The sequence below is a fragment of the Sus scrofa genome, chromosome 6 (assembly GCF_054392235.1).
Source record: "Sus scrofa isolate SSC_HxYL_T2T_F1_AM1 chromosome 6, Sscrofa_HxYL_maternal_Yorkshire_Landrace_v2.0, whole genome shotgun sequence".
Classification (NCBI taxonomy): domain Eukaryota; kingdom Metazoa; phylum Chordata; class Mammalia; order Artiodactyla; family Suidae; genus Sus; species Sus scrofa.
The window spans coordinates 90,415,693-90,429,246 of NC_139388.1; the positions used below are offsets into that span (position 1 = coordinate 90,415,693).

Consider the following 13,554-nt stretch of genomic DNA (forward strand, 5'->3'; position numbering starts at 1 on the left):
GAATAATCACTTACTGGGAATCTAGAAAAGGACATTCAAACATTTGGTGAGTGATTCAATGGAAATGACCTTTCAGGCTTCTCCCAACCTGAATATCTGATATCTGAAGTTTCTTCCTTGTTCAGATCCTATTAACACTAATACAATTTCGTTGCATGTTAGTGAGTTTTCTTAAGATATTGCTCTGGATTGTTTTGGGCTGGGTACAGTAACTTCTGTGATTCTCTAAAGTAGATGGCAGGAAGATCAGATCAGATCTATTTCCAGAACTGAAATTGTTAGGTTTTACTTCTCACTTTCTGCTGGAGGCTGGTGTCAATTCAGTAGTCATCAGGAATGCATGAGAAGTCAGCATATTCCTCCCCTAAATGTTGTAAAACAAATTGTTTCTCCAAAACATATAGTTAAGAAAGAAATGTATTTGTAGCCACAGACATTAAGAACTTAAGTGGAGGAGTTCCTGCTGTGGCGCAACAAGATCAGCAGCGTGTCTGTAACGCTGGGATACAAGCCCAGTCCCTGGCCCGGCACAGTGGGTTAAGGATCCCGTATTGCCACAGTCGTGGCATAGATTGCAACTGCGTCTCTGATTTGATCCCTGGCCCCGGAACTCTATATGCCACAGGATGGCCAAAAAAGAAAAAAAACGAAAACAAAAACTTAATCGGACATCTTCTGAGAAATTGTTATGTAGTCATAGAATTGAAGCTAAATATAGTTTCTTCTTTTTATTGTGCTTGTACATGACACTTGTAGGCACTAATAAGTTTCTCTATATTTATTTTGGGAAAAGGAGTAGTCTAGAAACATATAACTCTGGTGTCGATTACTTATCTAAAGAGTCATCTGTAGAGATTAACTCAGGTGAAGTTTATTTACAGTTGTGGATGACTAATGTATATTTAATTTAAAAATCTTTTCTTCAATGAAGAGGCATGTAAATATGGCTTTATTGTATCTTACTGTTCCTTTTTGGCCTGAAGATAATATTTATGACTTACTAAATATCAGTAATTATAAAAATCTGAGTTCTCTCATACTGAATTTATAAGGAATAGAGTCAGCTCTTATACTTTGATTTTTGGAGGGAAGACCATTTTATCATAGAAAAACAAGAATTTTAGTTGTGCATGTATATTTGGTAGCCCTAAGCCCTGGCCTCCAGGAAGTCCTGGGGTTCGACGTAAACATGTGTGTATAGGACATGCAGCTACCATAGTAATTATTTGCTGATTATGATATTGAAAGGTTTTTCAGAGCTATGAGACCAAAATGAGACCGTGAATGCTTACGCTAGGATTTTCATATACAGACAGACATGGTAAAAGTAAATTAGTGTCTCTTTTTGAAGTATTAAGGAAAGTCTTTTTGGAGGCTGCAGAGGCTCAGCTTCATGAGAGGAGTGTTGGGAAGATAGATGAGGTGCAAACTCAGTGACATTTCACAGTGGCTTTGAGGGGTGGCTAAATTACTCCTTATAGCAGTTGATTCCTTCAGTGGGTAAGATGTGTGCAGGTCCATGTTTCTTGGACAAAAGCAAAGCAGATGTTCCCTCAGCCACTAATAATGAATGAAATAATTGATAGTAATCGTGGAAGGTTTAAGCCTAGTGTATGTTGTTACTACAGTATCTTGAAATTTCCTAATTTATCAACCTACGTGAATCAAGATTTTCATAAATCCATAGCAAAGAATTTACTGATTTTGCCTTCATAAATTATGATAAATAATGTGGGCAGACAGCAAACTCAGTCAAAATGCTTATTGGGCATGTTGTCAATAACAGTATTTGGGGTGATACAGAACTGATTTAGATATAGTTTCCTCAAGGACTGAATTTTAAGTTTTCTAGTTGTTTTACTGATTATAAAGGTGAAGCATATATATTAATAATATATTTACATGTATATATGTATACATTAGCCACACATAATTATATGTGCCTAGAAAACAGGATAATCCTGAAAATGATCAAATTATTACTGGTTACTATTGGATAGTATAGAAAATGAAAATGAAAAATTGCTCACAATTGTACCCCCTAAAGAATGCCATTATTAACATTTTGGTGTGTTAATCTTTCTTCCATGCATATTTTTTATATTATTGGGATCAAATTATATATGCAGTTTTATCCTGCTTTATTTCACTTAACATCACAATATAATTATTTTACCATTTATCACACAAATTCTATGTAACTACTTGAATGGCCGCATTAGATTTCACTATTTGGAAGGACAATAATTTAACTCTAATGCTTGGATACTTGGCTTATATCCAGATTTTCACTTAAAAATTCTGAACACTATCATGTATAAAGCTTTTTCTGTGATTTGAATTGTTTCCTTGGAATAGATTATAGAAATAGAATTACTGAGTCTGATTTGGACATTTTAAAGATAGTTGTGGTAGGTAAAAACATTGATTTTTAAATTTTTTTATATTTATCTATTTGTTTGTTTTTATCTTTTTAGGGCCGCACCTGAGGTACATGGAGGTTCCCAGGCTAGGGGTCTGATTGTAGCTATAGCCGCTGGCCTATGCCACAGCTACAGCAATGTAGGATCTGAGCCATGTCTGCAACCTACACCACAGCTCAAGGCAATGCCCGATTCTTAACCCACTGAGTGAGACTAGGGATCGAACCTGCATCCCCAAGGGTTCTAGTCAGATTTGTTTCTGCTGAGCCACAATAAGAACTCTTAACATTGATTTTTTAAAATGTAGTTTAATGATATCATTTTTACATAGACCAAATAGTCCTATGGGTTATGGTTATTATGGTAAACTTTATTTTTCATTCTATGCTTTGTAACTTTTCGGCTGTTGATATCTTCAGATTGTCTAATAAGAGCTGACTTTGCTCCAGATTGAAATGCTAATCCTCTTCTTTTTCAGGACTTGGAAGGAGTTGATATCATCCTAGGTGTCTGCTCTAGCGGCCTTCAGATTTACAGAAATAAGCTGAGAATTAACCGTTTTCCTTGGCCCAAAGTACTAAAAATTTCTTACAAACGTAGCAGCTTTTTCATCAAGATTCGGCCTGGAGAGGTACAAAATTCATGTTTCTTTGCTCCTAAATCGAACACAAACCATGTCTAACATGTCTCTTCATTCCTGTTTTCCTTGTTATGTCATCTGTGAGACCTCTCTGTAACCAACTATTTAGGTGCTGATATTGTTTCCTAAATTAATCAGTCCTGTGATGCCTTTTCTCTTCCTTACTATTGGTTTTCTGGACAGTTCTCTTCATGTAAGTAAGTATACCATGGCCAAAAGTGAAATTTGGATTAATAAACTTATTCCTTATTTACTCTGGGTAAAATATTGATGAAAAATATTTTTCAATTAAATAGCGTAAGATTTTTAAATTGTGGGGTTAAATTACTTATGTTTTGCACCACCAATCCCTTACCTTCTATAATTAAACTTTATTTGTATAGGTAGGTTCTAGTAGTTCCTGGAATGTGTTCTAGGTTCAGGTTCCAGATTTTTATTTTTTTAATTAAAAAAGATTTTGCCCATGGCATGTGGAAATTCCCCAAGTTCTAGATTTTTAATAGAATGGATATTCAACTTTGTACCAGATAACTCGGTTGCTAGTTAATAGTCAACTTTCAGGATATTCTAATGCTAGCCAAATTTAACTTTTATTTAAAAGAGCCATTGGGAGTTCCCTGGTGGCCTAGTGATTAGGAGTCTGCCCTTTCAACACTGCTGTCTAGGTTCAATCCCTGGTCTGGTAACTGAGATCACACATCAAGCTGCTGCACACCACAGCCAAAAAATAAATTTAAAAAAAGGAGAGAGAGCCATCATAGTGTAGCATAAAATTGTTCAAGTTGGAATTAAATAAAAAAAAAAAAAAGTTCTAGGAGTTCCCGTCATGGCTCAGTGGTTAGTGAACCCGAATAGCATTCATGAGGACGTGGGTTCGATCCCTGGCCTTGCTCAGTGGGTTAAGGATCCAGAGTTGCTGTGAGCTGTGGTGTAGGTTGCAGACGTGGCTTGGATCCTGCATTGCCGTGGCTATTAAAATGGTTAATTTTAGGCTACAGCTCCGATTTGACCCCTAGCCTGGGAACTTCCATATGCCACAGGTGTGGCCCTAAAAAGACAAAAAGAGGCCAAAAAAAAAAAAAAAAAAAAGACGTTCTAGTGCCTACTCTGCCCATGTACTAAGTAAAAGACCCTGGACAAATCTAAGGTGTTCCTTATTTTTCAAGGGGAATACTTCCTCTGTCAAGGTTGATTTGAAGATCAAATGAGATGACTGTTGTAAAAGATCTGAACAGGAAAGCATACTAAAGTGGCTTTTTTGGGTATATATCACCATCTGCTGGTGAAAAATGTCTCATTATTTGAGCATGGAAATACTGAATGTGCAGCCTTAAAATCTTGGATAAGGATTAACACAAGCATTTATTTAGAACCATAATTATTTACCTGTGCCTAGCAAAGTCAAAAGAGTTTCAAATTCAAGGGTCATTCAGTCAACAAACATTCATTGATGGCTTTCTTTCTGTCAGACACTATTCTAGGGGCTAGGAACAGTGAGTAAGAATCCATCCCTCAACAATCTTACATTTTTATGGGGAAAGGCAGGAAAAAAAAAGTGTGTGTGTCCGTGTGTATGATAATGGGAATTTTATTAACGTTTTTTCAAATGTTAACTATATAATATATACTAAAAATGCAGATTTCTTCTTTCTTTTTCTCCTTTTTTTCTTTTTAGGCTCCCACCTGCGGCATATGGAAGTTCTCAGGCTGAGGTTGAATTGGAGCTGCAGCTGCCGGCCTGCACCACAACCACAGCAACGCAGGATCTGAGCTGCCTCTGGGACCTATGCCACAGCTTGTGGTAATGCCGGATCCTTAACCCACTGAGCAAGGTCAGGTATTGATCCCACATCCTCATGGACACTATTTTTTTTGTTGTTGTTGTTGTTTTTGTCTTTTTTGCCATTTCTTGGGCTGTTCCCGCGGCATGTGGAGGTTCCCAGGCTAGGGGTCGAATCGGAGCTGTAGCCACTGGCCTACGCCAGAGCCACAGCAACTCGGGATCTGAGCCGTGTCTGCAACCCACACCACAGCTTATGGCAACACCGGATCCTTAACCCACTAAGCAAAGGCAGGGCTCGAAACCACAACCTCATGGTTCCTAGTTGGATTCATTAACCACTGCACCACAACGGGAACTCCTCATGGACACTATTTTGGGTTCTTAACCCGCTAAGCCACAATTGGAACTCCAAAAATGCAAATTTCTTACTTAAGAAAGCAATAATGAACAAGAGTAGAGTTTTGAGAAGAGTAATCTTATGATTATAATAGATGATTTAGAAGTAGCATGGTGTAGTGGAAACCGTGAAATTCTGGTTCTGCCACTTAATAGCTGTGAGATGGAGCAAGAAACTTCTCTGATCTCAGGTTCTTCATGTGTAAAAATTTAGATGATACCATCTAATCATAGTGTTATTGGCAATAATAGGCACTAGATGTAAATGTCAGTTTGTTTTCCATCTTATGAAGTGTACTTAAGGCAGAAACAAAGAGGCACGAGACCAGCAGGGCAGTGTTTCTAGTAGCCCTGGCAGGATACGGTTTGCTTCAGTCAAAGTAGGATCTAAGTAAACTAATGATTGATCAAAGAATAAAAAGACATTTATTAATTCAAGAATCTGATTTGAGCCACAATCTTTAGTTCCTATTAATTGCAGAATCATATTGGGATTTTTGTTTGTTTGTTTGTCTTTTTGCCTTTTCTAGGGCCGCTCCCGTGGCATATGGAGGTTCCCAGGCTAGGGGTCGAATCAGAGCTGTAGCCACTGGCCTATGCCAGAGCCACAGCAATGCGGGATCTGAGCTGAGTCTGTAACCCACACCACAGCTCACGGCAGCGCCGGATCTTTAACCCACTGAGCAAGGGCAGGGATCGAACCCGCAACCTCATGGTTCCTAGTCGGATTCGTTAACCACTGCTCCATGACAGGAACTCCAGAATCATATTTGTTTTGATTGGAGGAATCATCCAGTAGCCTATCCCCTGATTATTGGATTGAGTAGTCTAGTATTCTAAATGCAGATAGTGACTAAGGAAGAGCAATGTTTGGACAATTAAAACATGACTTAATTATGTCTCAGTGGCTAACAAACCCCACTAGGAACCATGAGGATACAGGTTTGCTCTCTGGCCTCACTCAGTGGATTAAGGATCTGGCGTTGCCATGAGCTGTGGTGTAGGTCATAGATGCAGCTCAGATCCCACGTTGCTGTGGCTGTGGTGTAGGCCAGCAGCATAGCAGGTGCAGCCCTAAAAAAAAAGAAAAAAAAAAGCATGGTGTATATGTGTATGTGTGTGTGTTTCTCAACAAAATAAGATGCATAAATAATGTAAGATGCGTTCCCTGGCTTCCTTGCTGTGGAAGAAAGTCACTCTTAGCAAGTACATTTCTTTTGTCCTTGAAGTAGTAACATTCTTTTTATTCATAGTGACCTCTTCTATAGCACCATATTTCTCTGGTCCTATATCACTATGGTTGAATAATACTTTATGTTCCATGTTTATTTTTGTATTTATAGCAAGAACAGTATGAAAGTACCATCGGATTCAAACTTCCCAGTTACCGAGCAGCTAAGAAATTATGGAAAGTCTGTGTAGAGCATCACACGTTTTTCAGGTATTGTTCTCACTTAAGTATTTTTCAAGGATAATTTATTTATGCGTGCTTCTATTTTAAGCCTGCTATTGAAATTCCCTTCTTTGTATGCCAGGCAGTCTTTTATTTAGCTCAGGTGAGATAATATTAAGCAAGACACAATGAATCTAGTTCTCCTCCTTTGGGTTAAAAAACATTGCCAGGGCACTTTCCTGTGTAGAGAAGGAGGAAAGTGAGGAATAGGAACTTGTGTTTACTAGAGGCCTATGATTGCCCTAACCGGAGCTAAAACTAGTCCTTACTTCCACGTGGAATTCTCTAAGGAGTGCTTCATTGCCTTCTGTAGGACTTTGATACTAGAAGGTGAAGCTGAACGTTATCGTTATCTTGGTTCTAGTCAACCCCCTAAAGAGAAAACAGAAAATTTTTTTTTTGCTTTTTAGGGCCACATCCATGGTACACGGAGGTTCCCAGGCTAGGGTCAAGTCAGAGCTGTAGCTGCTGGCCTACACCACAACCACAGCAATGCAGGATCTGAGCCTCATCTGTAACCTACACCACAGCTCACAGCAATGCCGGATCCTTAACCCACTGGGCAAGGCCAGGGATTGAACCTGTGTCCTCATGGATACTAGTCAGATTCATTAACCACTGAGCCACAACGGAAACTCCAGAAAACTGTCTTTGAAGCCGGACTGTATCAGATAAACAGAAGGCAGAAGAAGGTTCCATCACCTTTGCTTTTTAAGAGGACACATAATTAACCCCTTTGTGTTACACAACGCCTTTGTGTTCATTTACCACGCATTTTCTGTATGCTTACCCTTCTGTATGCTTACCACAGTATAGGCACTGTGTTAGGCATTGGGAGTATACCACTAGATAGATCTCGTCCCTGTCCCGATAGAACATAAACTCTAGCAGACAAATAATTACTTGCTTTGAATGTTTAGCCAGCTAGTTGTTGTCTGTTTGTCCTTTTAAGAAAATTTCTTTATTATAGAAAATGCATGTGTAGCACAGTGAATAGTATAATGAACTCCCCTTGTACTTATCACCCAGCTTCAGTAATTATCACCCCAAGACCAATCTTATTTCATCTATATCTCCAGGTGCTCCTTTCTACTACTTCCAAGTTATTTTGAAGTGAATTCCATGGCATGTCATTCATAAATAAATTTGACTCTTTATGAATGGTTCCTAAGAGAGAGAACCATGATGTCTTTTTCTTCTGCTTGTATTTTCACATCATACTTAGCCCTAAAGAACAGTGGACGGAAAGGAAAGTCAGGGAAAATCATATCTCAATTCTCATTTCAGAATAAAACATGAGACTACACTTGATTTAAGGAATTTAATTATTGTCATTAAGATATTTCTTTATAGGAGGTTCCATCATGGCTCAGTGGTCAACGAACCCGACTAGCATTCATGAGGATGCATGTTCGATCCCTGGCCTTGCTCAGTGGGTTAGGGATAACGCCTTGCCATGAGCTGTGGTGTAGGTTGCAGACACGGCTCGGATCCCATGTTACAGAGCTATAGTCACCAGGCATAGGCTGGTGACTATAGCTCTGATTCGACCCCTACTCCGGGAACCTCCATATGCTGCAGGTGCAGCCCTAAAGAGTGGGGAAAGAAAAAAGAAGATATTTCTTTATGCTTTCATCATCATCTTTAAAATAAAACCAAGGAAACAGTTTTTAAAAAGAATAATAAGGAAGAGTAAGAAGAGTTATTTTGAATGTTTAGTATTTGTGGTGTAGATTTCAGTTGCAGCCAATATATTTACTTGCAGGACAGCATATTTAAATCTATTGTGTCAAAATAAGAGGGTATATTAACATGTAATGCTTCATTGCATAAAATAAATTATTTGCTGAGTTAAAATAAACTATCCCAAAGAGGAAAAAAAACGCTCTCTTTTTGGTAGTATTTGATGTAGCATTTTATGCTTTTATTCAGCAAACATTTATTGAGTGCCAGATTCATGCCAGGCACTATGCCAGAAGTGAAAACACAAAGATGAATAAGTTATAGTCGTATCCTTTACCCTTAGAGAGCTCACAGTCTCATAGTGGAGACGAGCACATAAACAGATTGCTTCAGTTTAGCATAGTAAATGCTATGACGGGAGAGAGTATAGGGTACTGTGTAGGGAGAAGATGGGGTTCCTGAGTTGAAAATACACCAAATAACCTATTAAATAAGTTACCAGGCATTGAGTTTGAGTGCATTTGATAAAATTATTATTCAAGGAGAGTGAAAAAGAGCTCTGGGCTTGAATTCCATTACTGCCCAACTTCTTTTTTCCTTTTTTTTTTTTTGAAATTTTATTGAAGTATAGTTGATTTACAAGGTGGCGATAATTTCTGCTATACAACAAAGTGATTCAGTTATACATATACACACATCCATTCTCTTTCAGATTCTTTTCCCACATAGATTATCACAGAATATTGGTAGAGTTCTCTGTGCTAGTCACCATTGGCCAATCATTCCATGTACCTCAGCGTGTATATGCCGATCCCAAACCACCAGTCCACCCCCCCCAACCTGTCCCCTTTGGAAATCATAAGTTTTTCAAAGTCTGTGAGTCTGGTCTGTTTCTGTTCTGCAAATAAGTTCATTTGTATCCCTTTTTTAGATTGCACATATAAATGATATCTCCAACTTCTTAATAGCTGTGTGACCTTAAGCAAATAGCTTTTTTAAGGTTCAATTTCTTTTCTCTATAATATGATGAAAATATTACAGGGATATAGAGAAAATATTGCAGTGCTATAAAAGCATTTTGAAAACCGTAAGACCCTACCTGTAGAGATAAAAGATGGTATTATTGATATATACCACAAATAAATTGTACATGTTGCTTTGAGAAGTGACATAGAATGAAAATAATGATTGCTTGATTGGAAATTTGTCTTAGTAACTATAAGGTAACTATCGAATTATGAAACTTCTTAATTCTTGATTTTTGGCTTTAATCTCACAGTCTCACTAGGGTGAGATGGCATATATAATATATGATTATTATGTTTTTTCCCCCCAGACTGACATCTACAGACACCATTCCTAAAAGCAAATTTCTCGCCCTGGGATCCAAATTTCGATACAGTGGCCGAACTCAGGCTCAGACCAGGCAAGCTAGTGCTTTGATTGACAGGCCTGCCCCACACTTTGAGCGCACAGCAAGCAAACGGGCATCCAGAAGCCTTGATGGAGGTTTGTACGGAATAATTATGATTTCTCATCATCCTAACTCTTTAGAGAGAGATAAAGGAAATACAGTTATCAGATGTGAGCGGGCGCGTTCAAAGGAAGTACAGTTATTTAGAAGAGAACCAAATTAAAGAATCTCAGTGGTAACATGAAATGGATCTCAGCAGTTGTCTCAGTGGAATCGTCTTAGGAAAAGGAGAACAGAGATTCAGAGTAGTGACTACATTAAGGTTCCACTGCAAGGTAGTGGTGAATTGAACACTACTAGAATTAGAATAAGATTCACTCTCAGAGTTCCCATTGTGGCTCAGTTTGTTAAGAACCCAACTGGTATCCATGAAGATGCGGGTTCAATCCTTGGCCTTGCTCAGTGGGTTAAGGATCCAGCATTGCCAGTGTTGCTGCATGCAGCTCAGATATGGTGTTGCTGTGGCTGTGGTATAACAGGCCTCAGCTGCAGCTCTGATTCAACCCCTAGTCTAGGAACTTCATGTGCCACAAGTGCGGCCCTAAAAAGGAAAAAAAAAAAAAAAAGGATTCAGGCTCTCAACCACAGGGCAAAAACCTGTTGTAGTATACTGAACTAAAGCCTCTCTTGAAGGTTTTTGTTTCTGTTTTTGTTTTGGCATTTTAGGGCCTCACTCTCAGCATATGGAAGTTTCCCAGGCTAGGGATCTAATAGAAGCTGTAGCTTCCAACCTATGCCACAGCCACAGCAACGCCAGATCTGAGCCACGTCTGTGACCTACAGCACAGCTCATGGCAACACCAGATCTGGAACCTACTGAGTGAGGCTAGGGATTGAACTCATGTCCTCATGAGTACTAGTTAGGTTCATTACAGCTGAGCCACAATGGGAACTCCCTCTTGAATGTTTTTAAATAGTTATTTTTCAAATAGAAAAGAGGGAAAGTATCTGCCTCCCTAGAACAATCATTGAGAAGGCTTAGATAATGTGCCATGTGTCAATTATAGACAGAAAAAAAAAAAAAAAAAACCCAGCCCTATTATTGGAGTCTCCAGATTTTGTTTAAATAAAAGAGGGAGCAAATAAATAAGTTTCATGATTGGGTATACTGACAGAAGCTCTCTCTCATTTTTTCTAAGTTTAGTCTCAAGAATTGGAGAGCATTACTGAAATGAAGTAATAAGCCATATTCAGTTCTTTATACCACTAAAAAAAGGTGGCTAATAAAAGTTCAGAGGGCATAACCAAAACAGAGTATTGCTGCTTGCAGCTCTATGCTATCAACTGTAAAAGCAAGGTACATGTTACAGTAGCTAAAGGTTTGGGTTCTGGAATCAGACCTGGTTCCAATCTCTAGCCACTGCATTTATGATCTGTCTTCTTGGGCAAGTTACTTAATCTATCTCTAGCTCGGTTTTCTCATTCATGGTAAGCTTGAGGTATGGTCACTCAATCCTCATGTTTGCCATATTCTTATAACATTAGTCATCTCCTCCTTGTCCAATAAATCACCCTATCTCCAGTTTACCTTAGTTTGGAGGAGCTATTATTCTTAATATTTTGTATCTGTTTTTCAGTGAGAAAACTGAGGTTAGAAAGTTTAATGAGCAGTTTGTTCAAGATCTTACAGGTAGTAAGTGCCAAAGCTTGAATGAAAACTCATGTCTGTCTGATACCACATCCCATGGCTCTTTCCACTAAATTAGATATTATGCCGCTAGATCTTTTCTTTCTGAGAACAGAAATAACCAACGATTCAAGGATTAATGAGCTTTGGAATCTTGAACAAATGAGACAGCTTTACTTTCTATTACTTGTAGAAATCACATTTGATTTAAAGACATTTCTATTACTTGTAAAAATCACATCTTGACTGTCTTTTCCAGCTGTAGAATCCTCACAGTTCAATACAAGATTTCAAAAAACCTTGATGTCTCTGTCTATTGATGAATATTGGCTAGTTCTTATTAAATTATGCACTATGTTGCTAGGGGGGAAATCTCCAAAAATTTGTCTTGAAATGTTGTAGTAATGTTTGAGTTTCCAAAACTAAAAAGCATATAAGATAATTGTGAAGGAAGACAGAGATGGCTTTACCATTAGTAAATGGTAAATGTAATGGTAATAAATGATTTTTGAAATCATTCATTCCATCCATCTTATTTTATAGAAGTGGAACCCGAACCCTAAAAAAGTAATTTATCCAAAGTTAACCTAGTTTGGCAGTGCGGACTTTGGACAGAATCTACATTTTCTGGTATCTAGATCCCTTTTTTCCTTTTTTCCTTGGCATATTCTATGATGCCTTCTTCCTGTCCTTACAGTTTGAGAACTTTTTAAAGGTGCATGATCTTAACTGGTTTTGGTCTTGATGATTACCACAGTACTTGCTGCATTTCTTAATAAATAAATGTTGAAAATAAGATGATCATTTTTTTGTATTTAGTTGAATGTGAGCAGAACTTTTATGTTCTATACTTTCTATATAATATTTTAAGTGTGTCAGAAGTTCTTTTGTCTTTTTTTTTTTTTTTTTTTTGGTCTTTTTAGGGCTGTACCTGCAGCACTTGGAGGTTCCCAGGCTAGGGGTCTAATCAGAGCTGTTGCTGCTGGCCTAGGCCACAGCCACAGCCACGCCAGATCTGAGCCGTGTCTGCGACCTACACCACAGCTTACAGCAACATTGGATCCTTAACCCACTGAGCAAGGCCAGGGATCGAATCCGCAACCTCATGGTTCCTAGTCGGATTTGTTCCTGTTGCACCACGACAGGAACTCCCAGAATTTCTTTCTTTCTTTTTTTTTTTTTTTTTTTTTTTTGTCTTTTTGTCTTTTTGCCTTTTCTAGGGCTGCTTCCACGGCACAGGGAGGTTCCCAGGCTAGGGGTCTAATCAGAACCGTTGCCACCGGCCTACAGCAGAGCCACAGCAACTCGGGATCCAAGCCACGTCTGCAATCTACACAACAGCTCACTGCAATGCTGGATCCTTAAGCCCCTGAGCAGGGCCAGGGATCAAACCCACAACCTCATGGTTCCTAGTCGGATTCGTTAACCACTGCGCCACGATGGGAACTCCCCAGAATTTCTTATTACAACTCTTGTCCCTCTTTTTAATTTTCTCAATGTGGGAGGAAAGTTTTTTTTTTAATCAAATCTTTACTCAAATCCTGATGGCTAATGAACTTGAGTACCTTTTCCTAGTTTATAGGCCATTTTCATATATTATTTCCAAAGTGCCTATTCAGATATTTTGCTCATATTTTTATTGGGTTGTCTGTCTTATTAACTTGTGGGAATTCTTTATATATTCTTGTCCCACTCTCAGTCTCAGAAAGAACGCATCAGTATTTCATCATTAAGTGTGATGTTTGCTCTGAGTTGTATGTAGCTACCTCTTATCAGATAAGGAAACTTGAAAGAGTTTTTATCATGAATGAATGGTGACTTTCATCAAATGCTTTTCACTTCATTGGTTGATATAATAATATGATTTTCCTCTTTTTTTATGTTACATAGTGGATTACATTGATTGACTTTCCAATGTTAAGCCTTCTTGGCATTCTTGGAGTAAACTCAGTTTGCTCATAATATGCTTTTCTTATGTCATTTTAGGCCTTTTGCAATGATTTTCACAGGAGAGCTAGTCCTGTAATTTCCCTTTTTTGTAACATTGTTGTCAGGTCTTAGTATCAAGTTTACAT

General features: G+C 38.3%; 1 protein-coding gene across 50 annotated transcripts in view; it reads left to right on the plus strand.

Moving 5' to 3' along the window:
• Positions 1 to 13,554, plus strand: part of EPB41 (erythrocyte membrane protein band 4.1) — a 189,554-nt gene that overhangs the window by 115,959 nt on the left and 60,041 nt on the right. For all 50 annotated transcript variants that reach the window (XM_084963563.1, XM_084963524.1, XM_084963543.1 and 47 more), the window contains exons 9-11: positions 2,902 to 3,054; positions 6,586 to 6,683; positions 9,715 to 9,887. In XM_084963563.1, the coding sequence (XP_084819689.1) occupies positions 2,902 to 3,054; positions 6,586 to 6,683; positions 9,715 to 9,887 (424 nt within the window). The remainder of the gene's footprint in view (positions 1 to 2,901; positions 3,055 to 6,585; positions 6,684 to 9,714; positions 9,888 to 13,554) is intronic.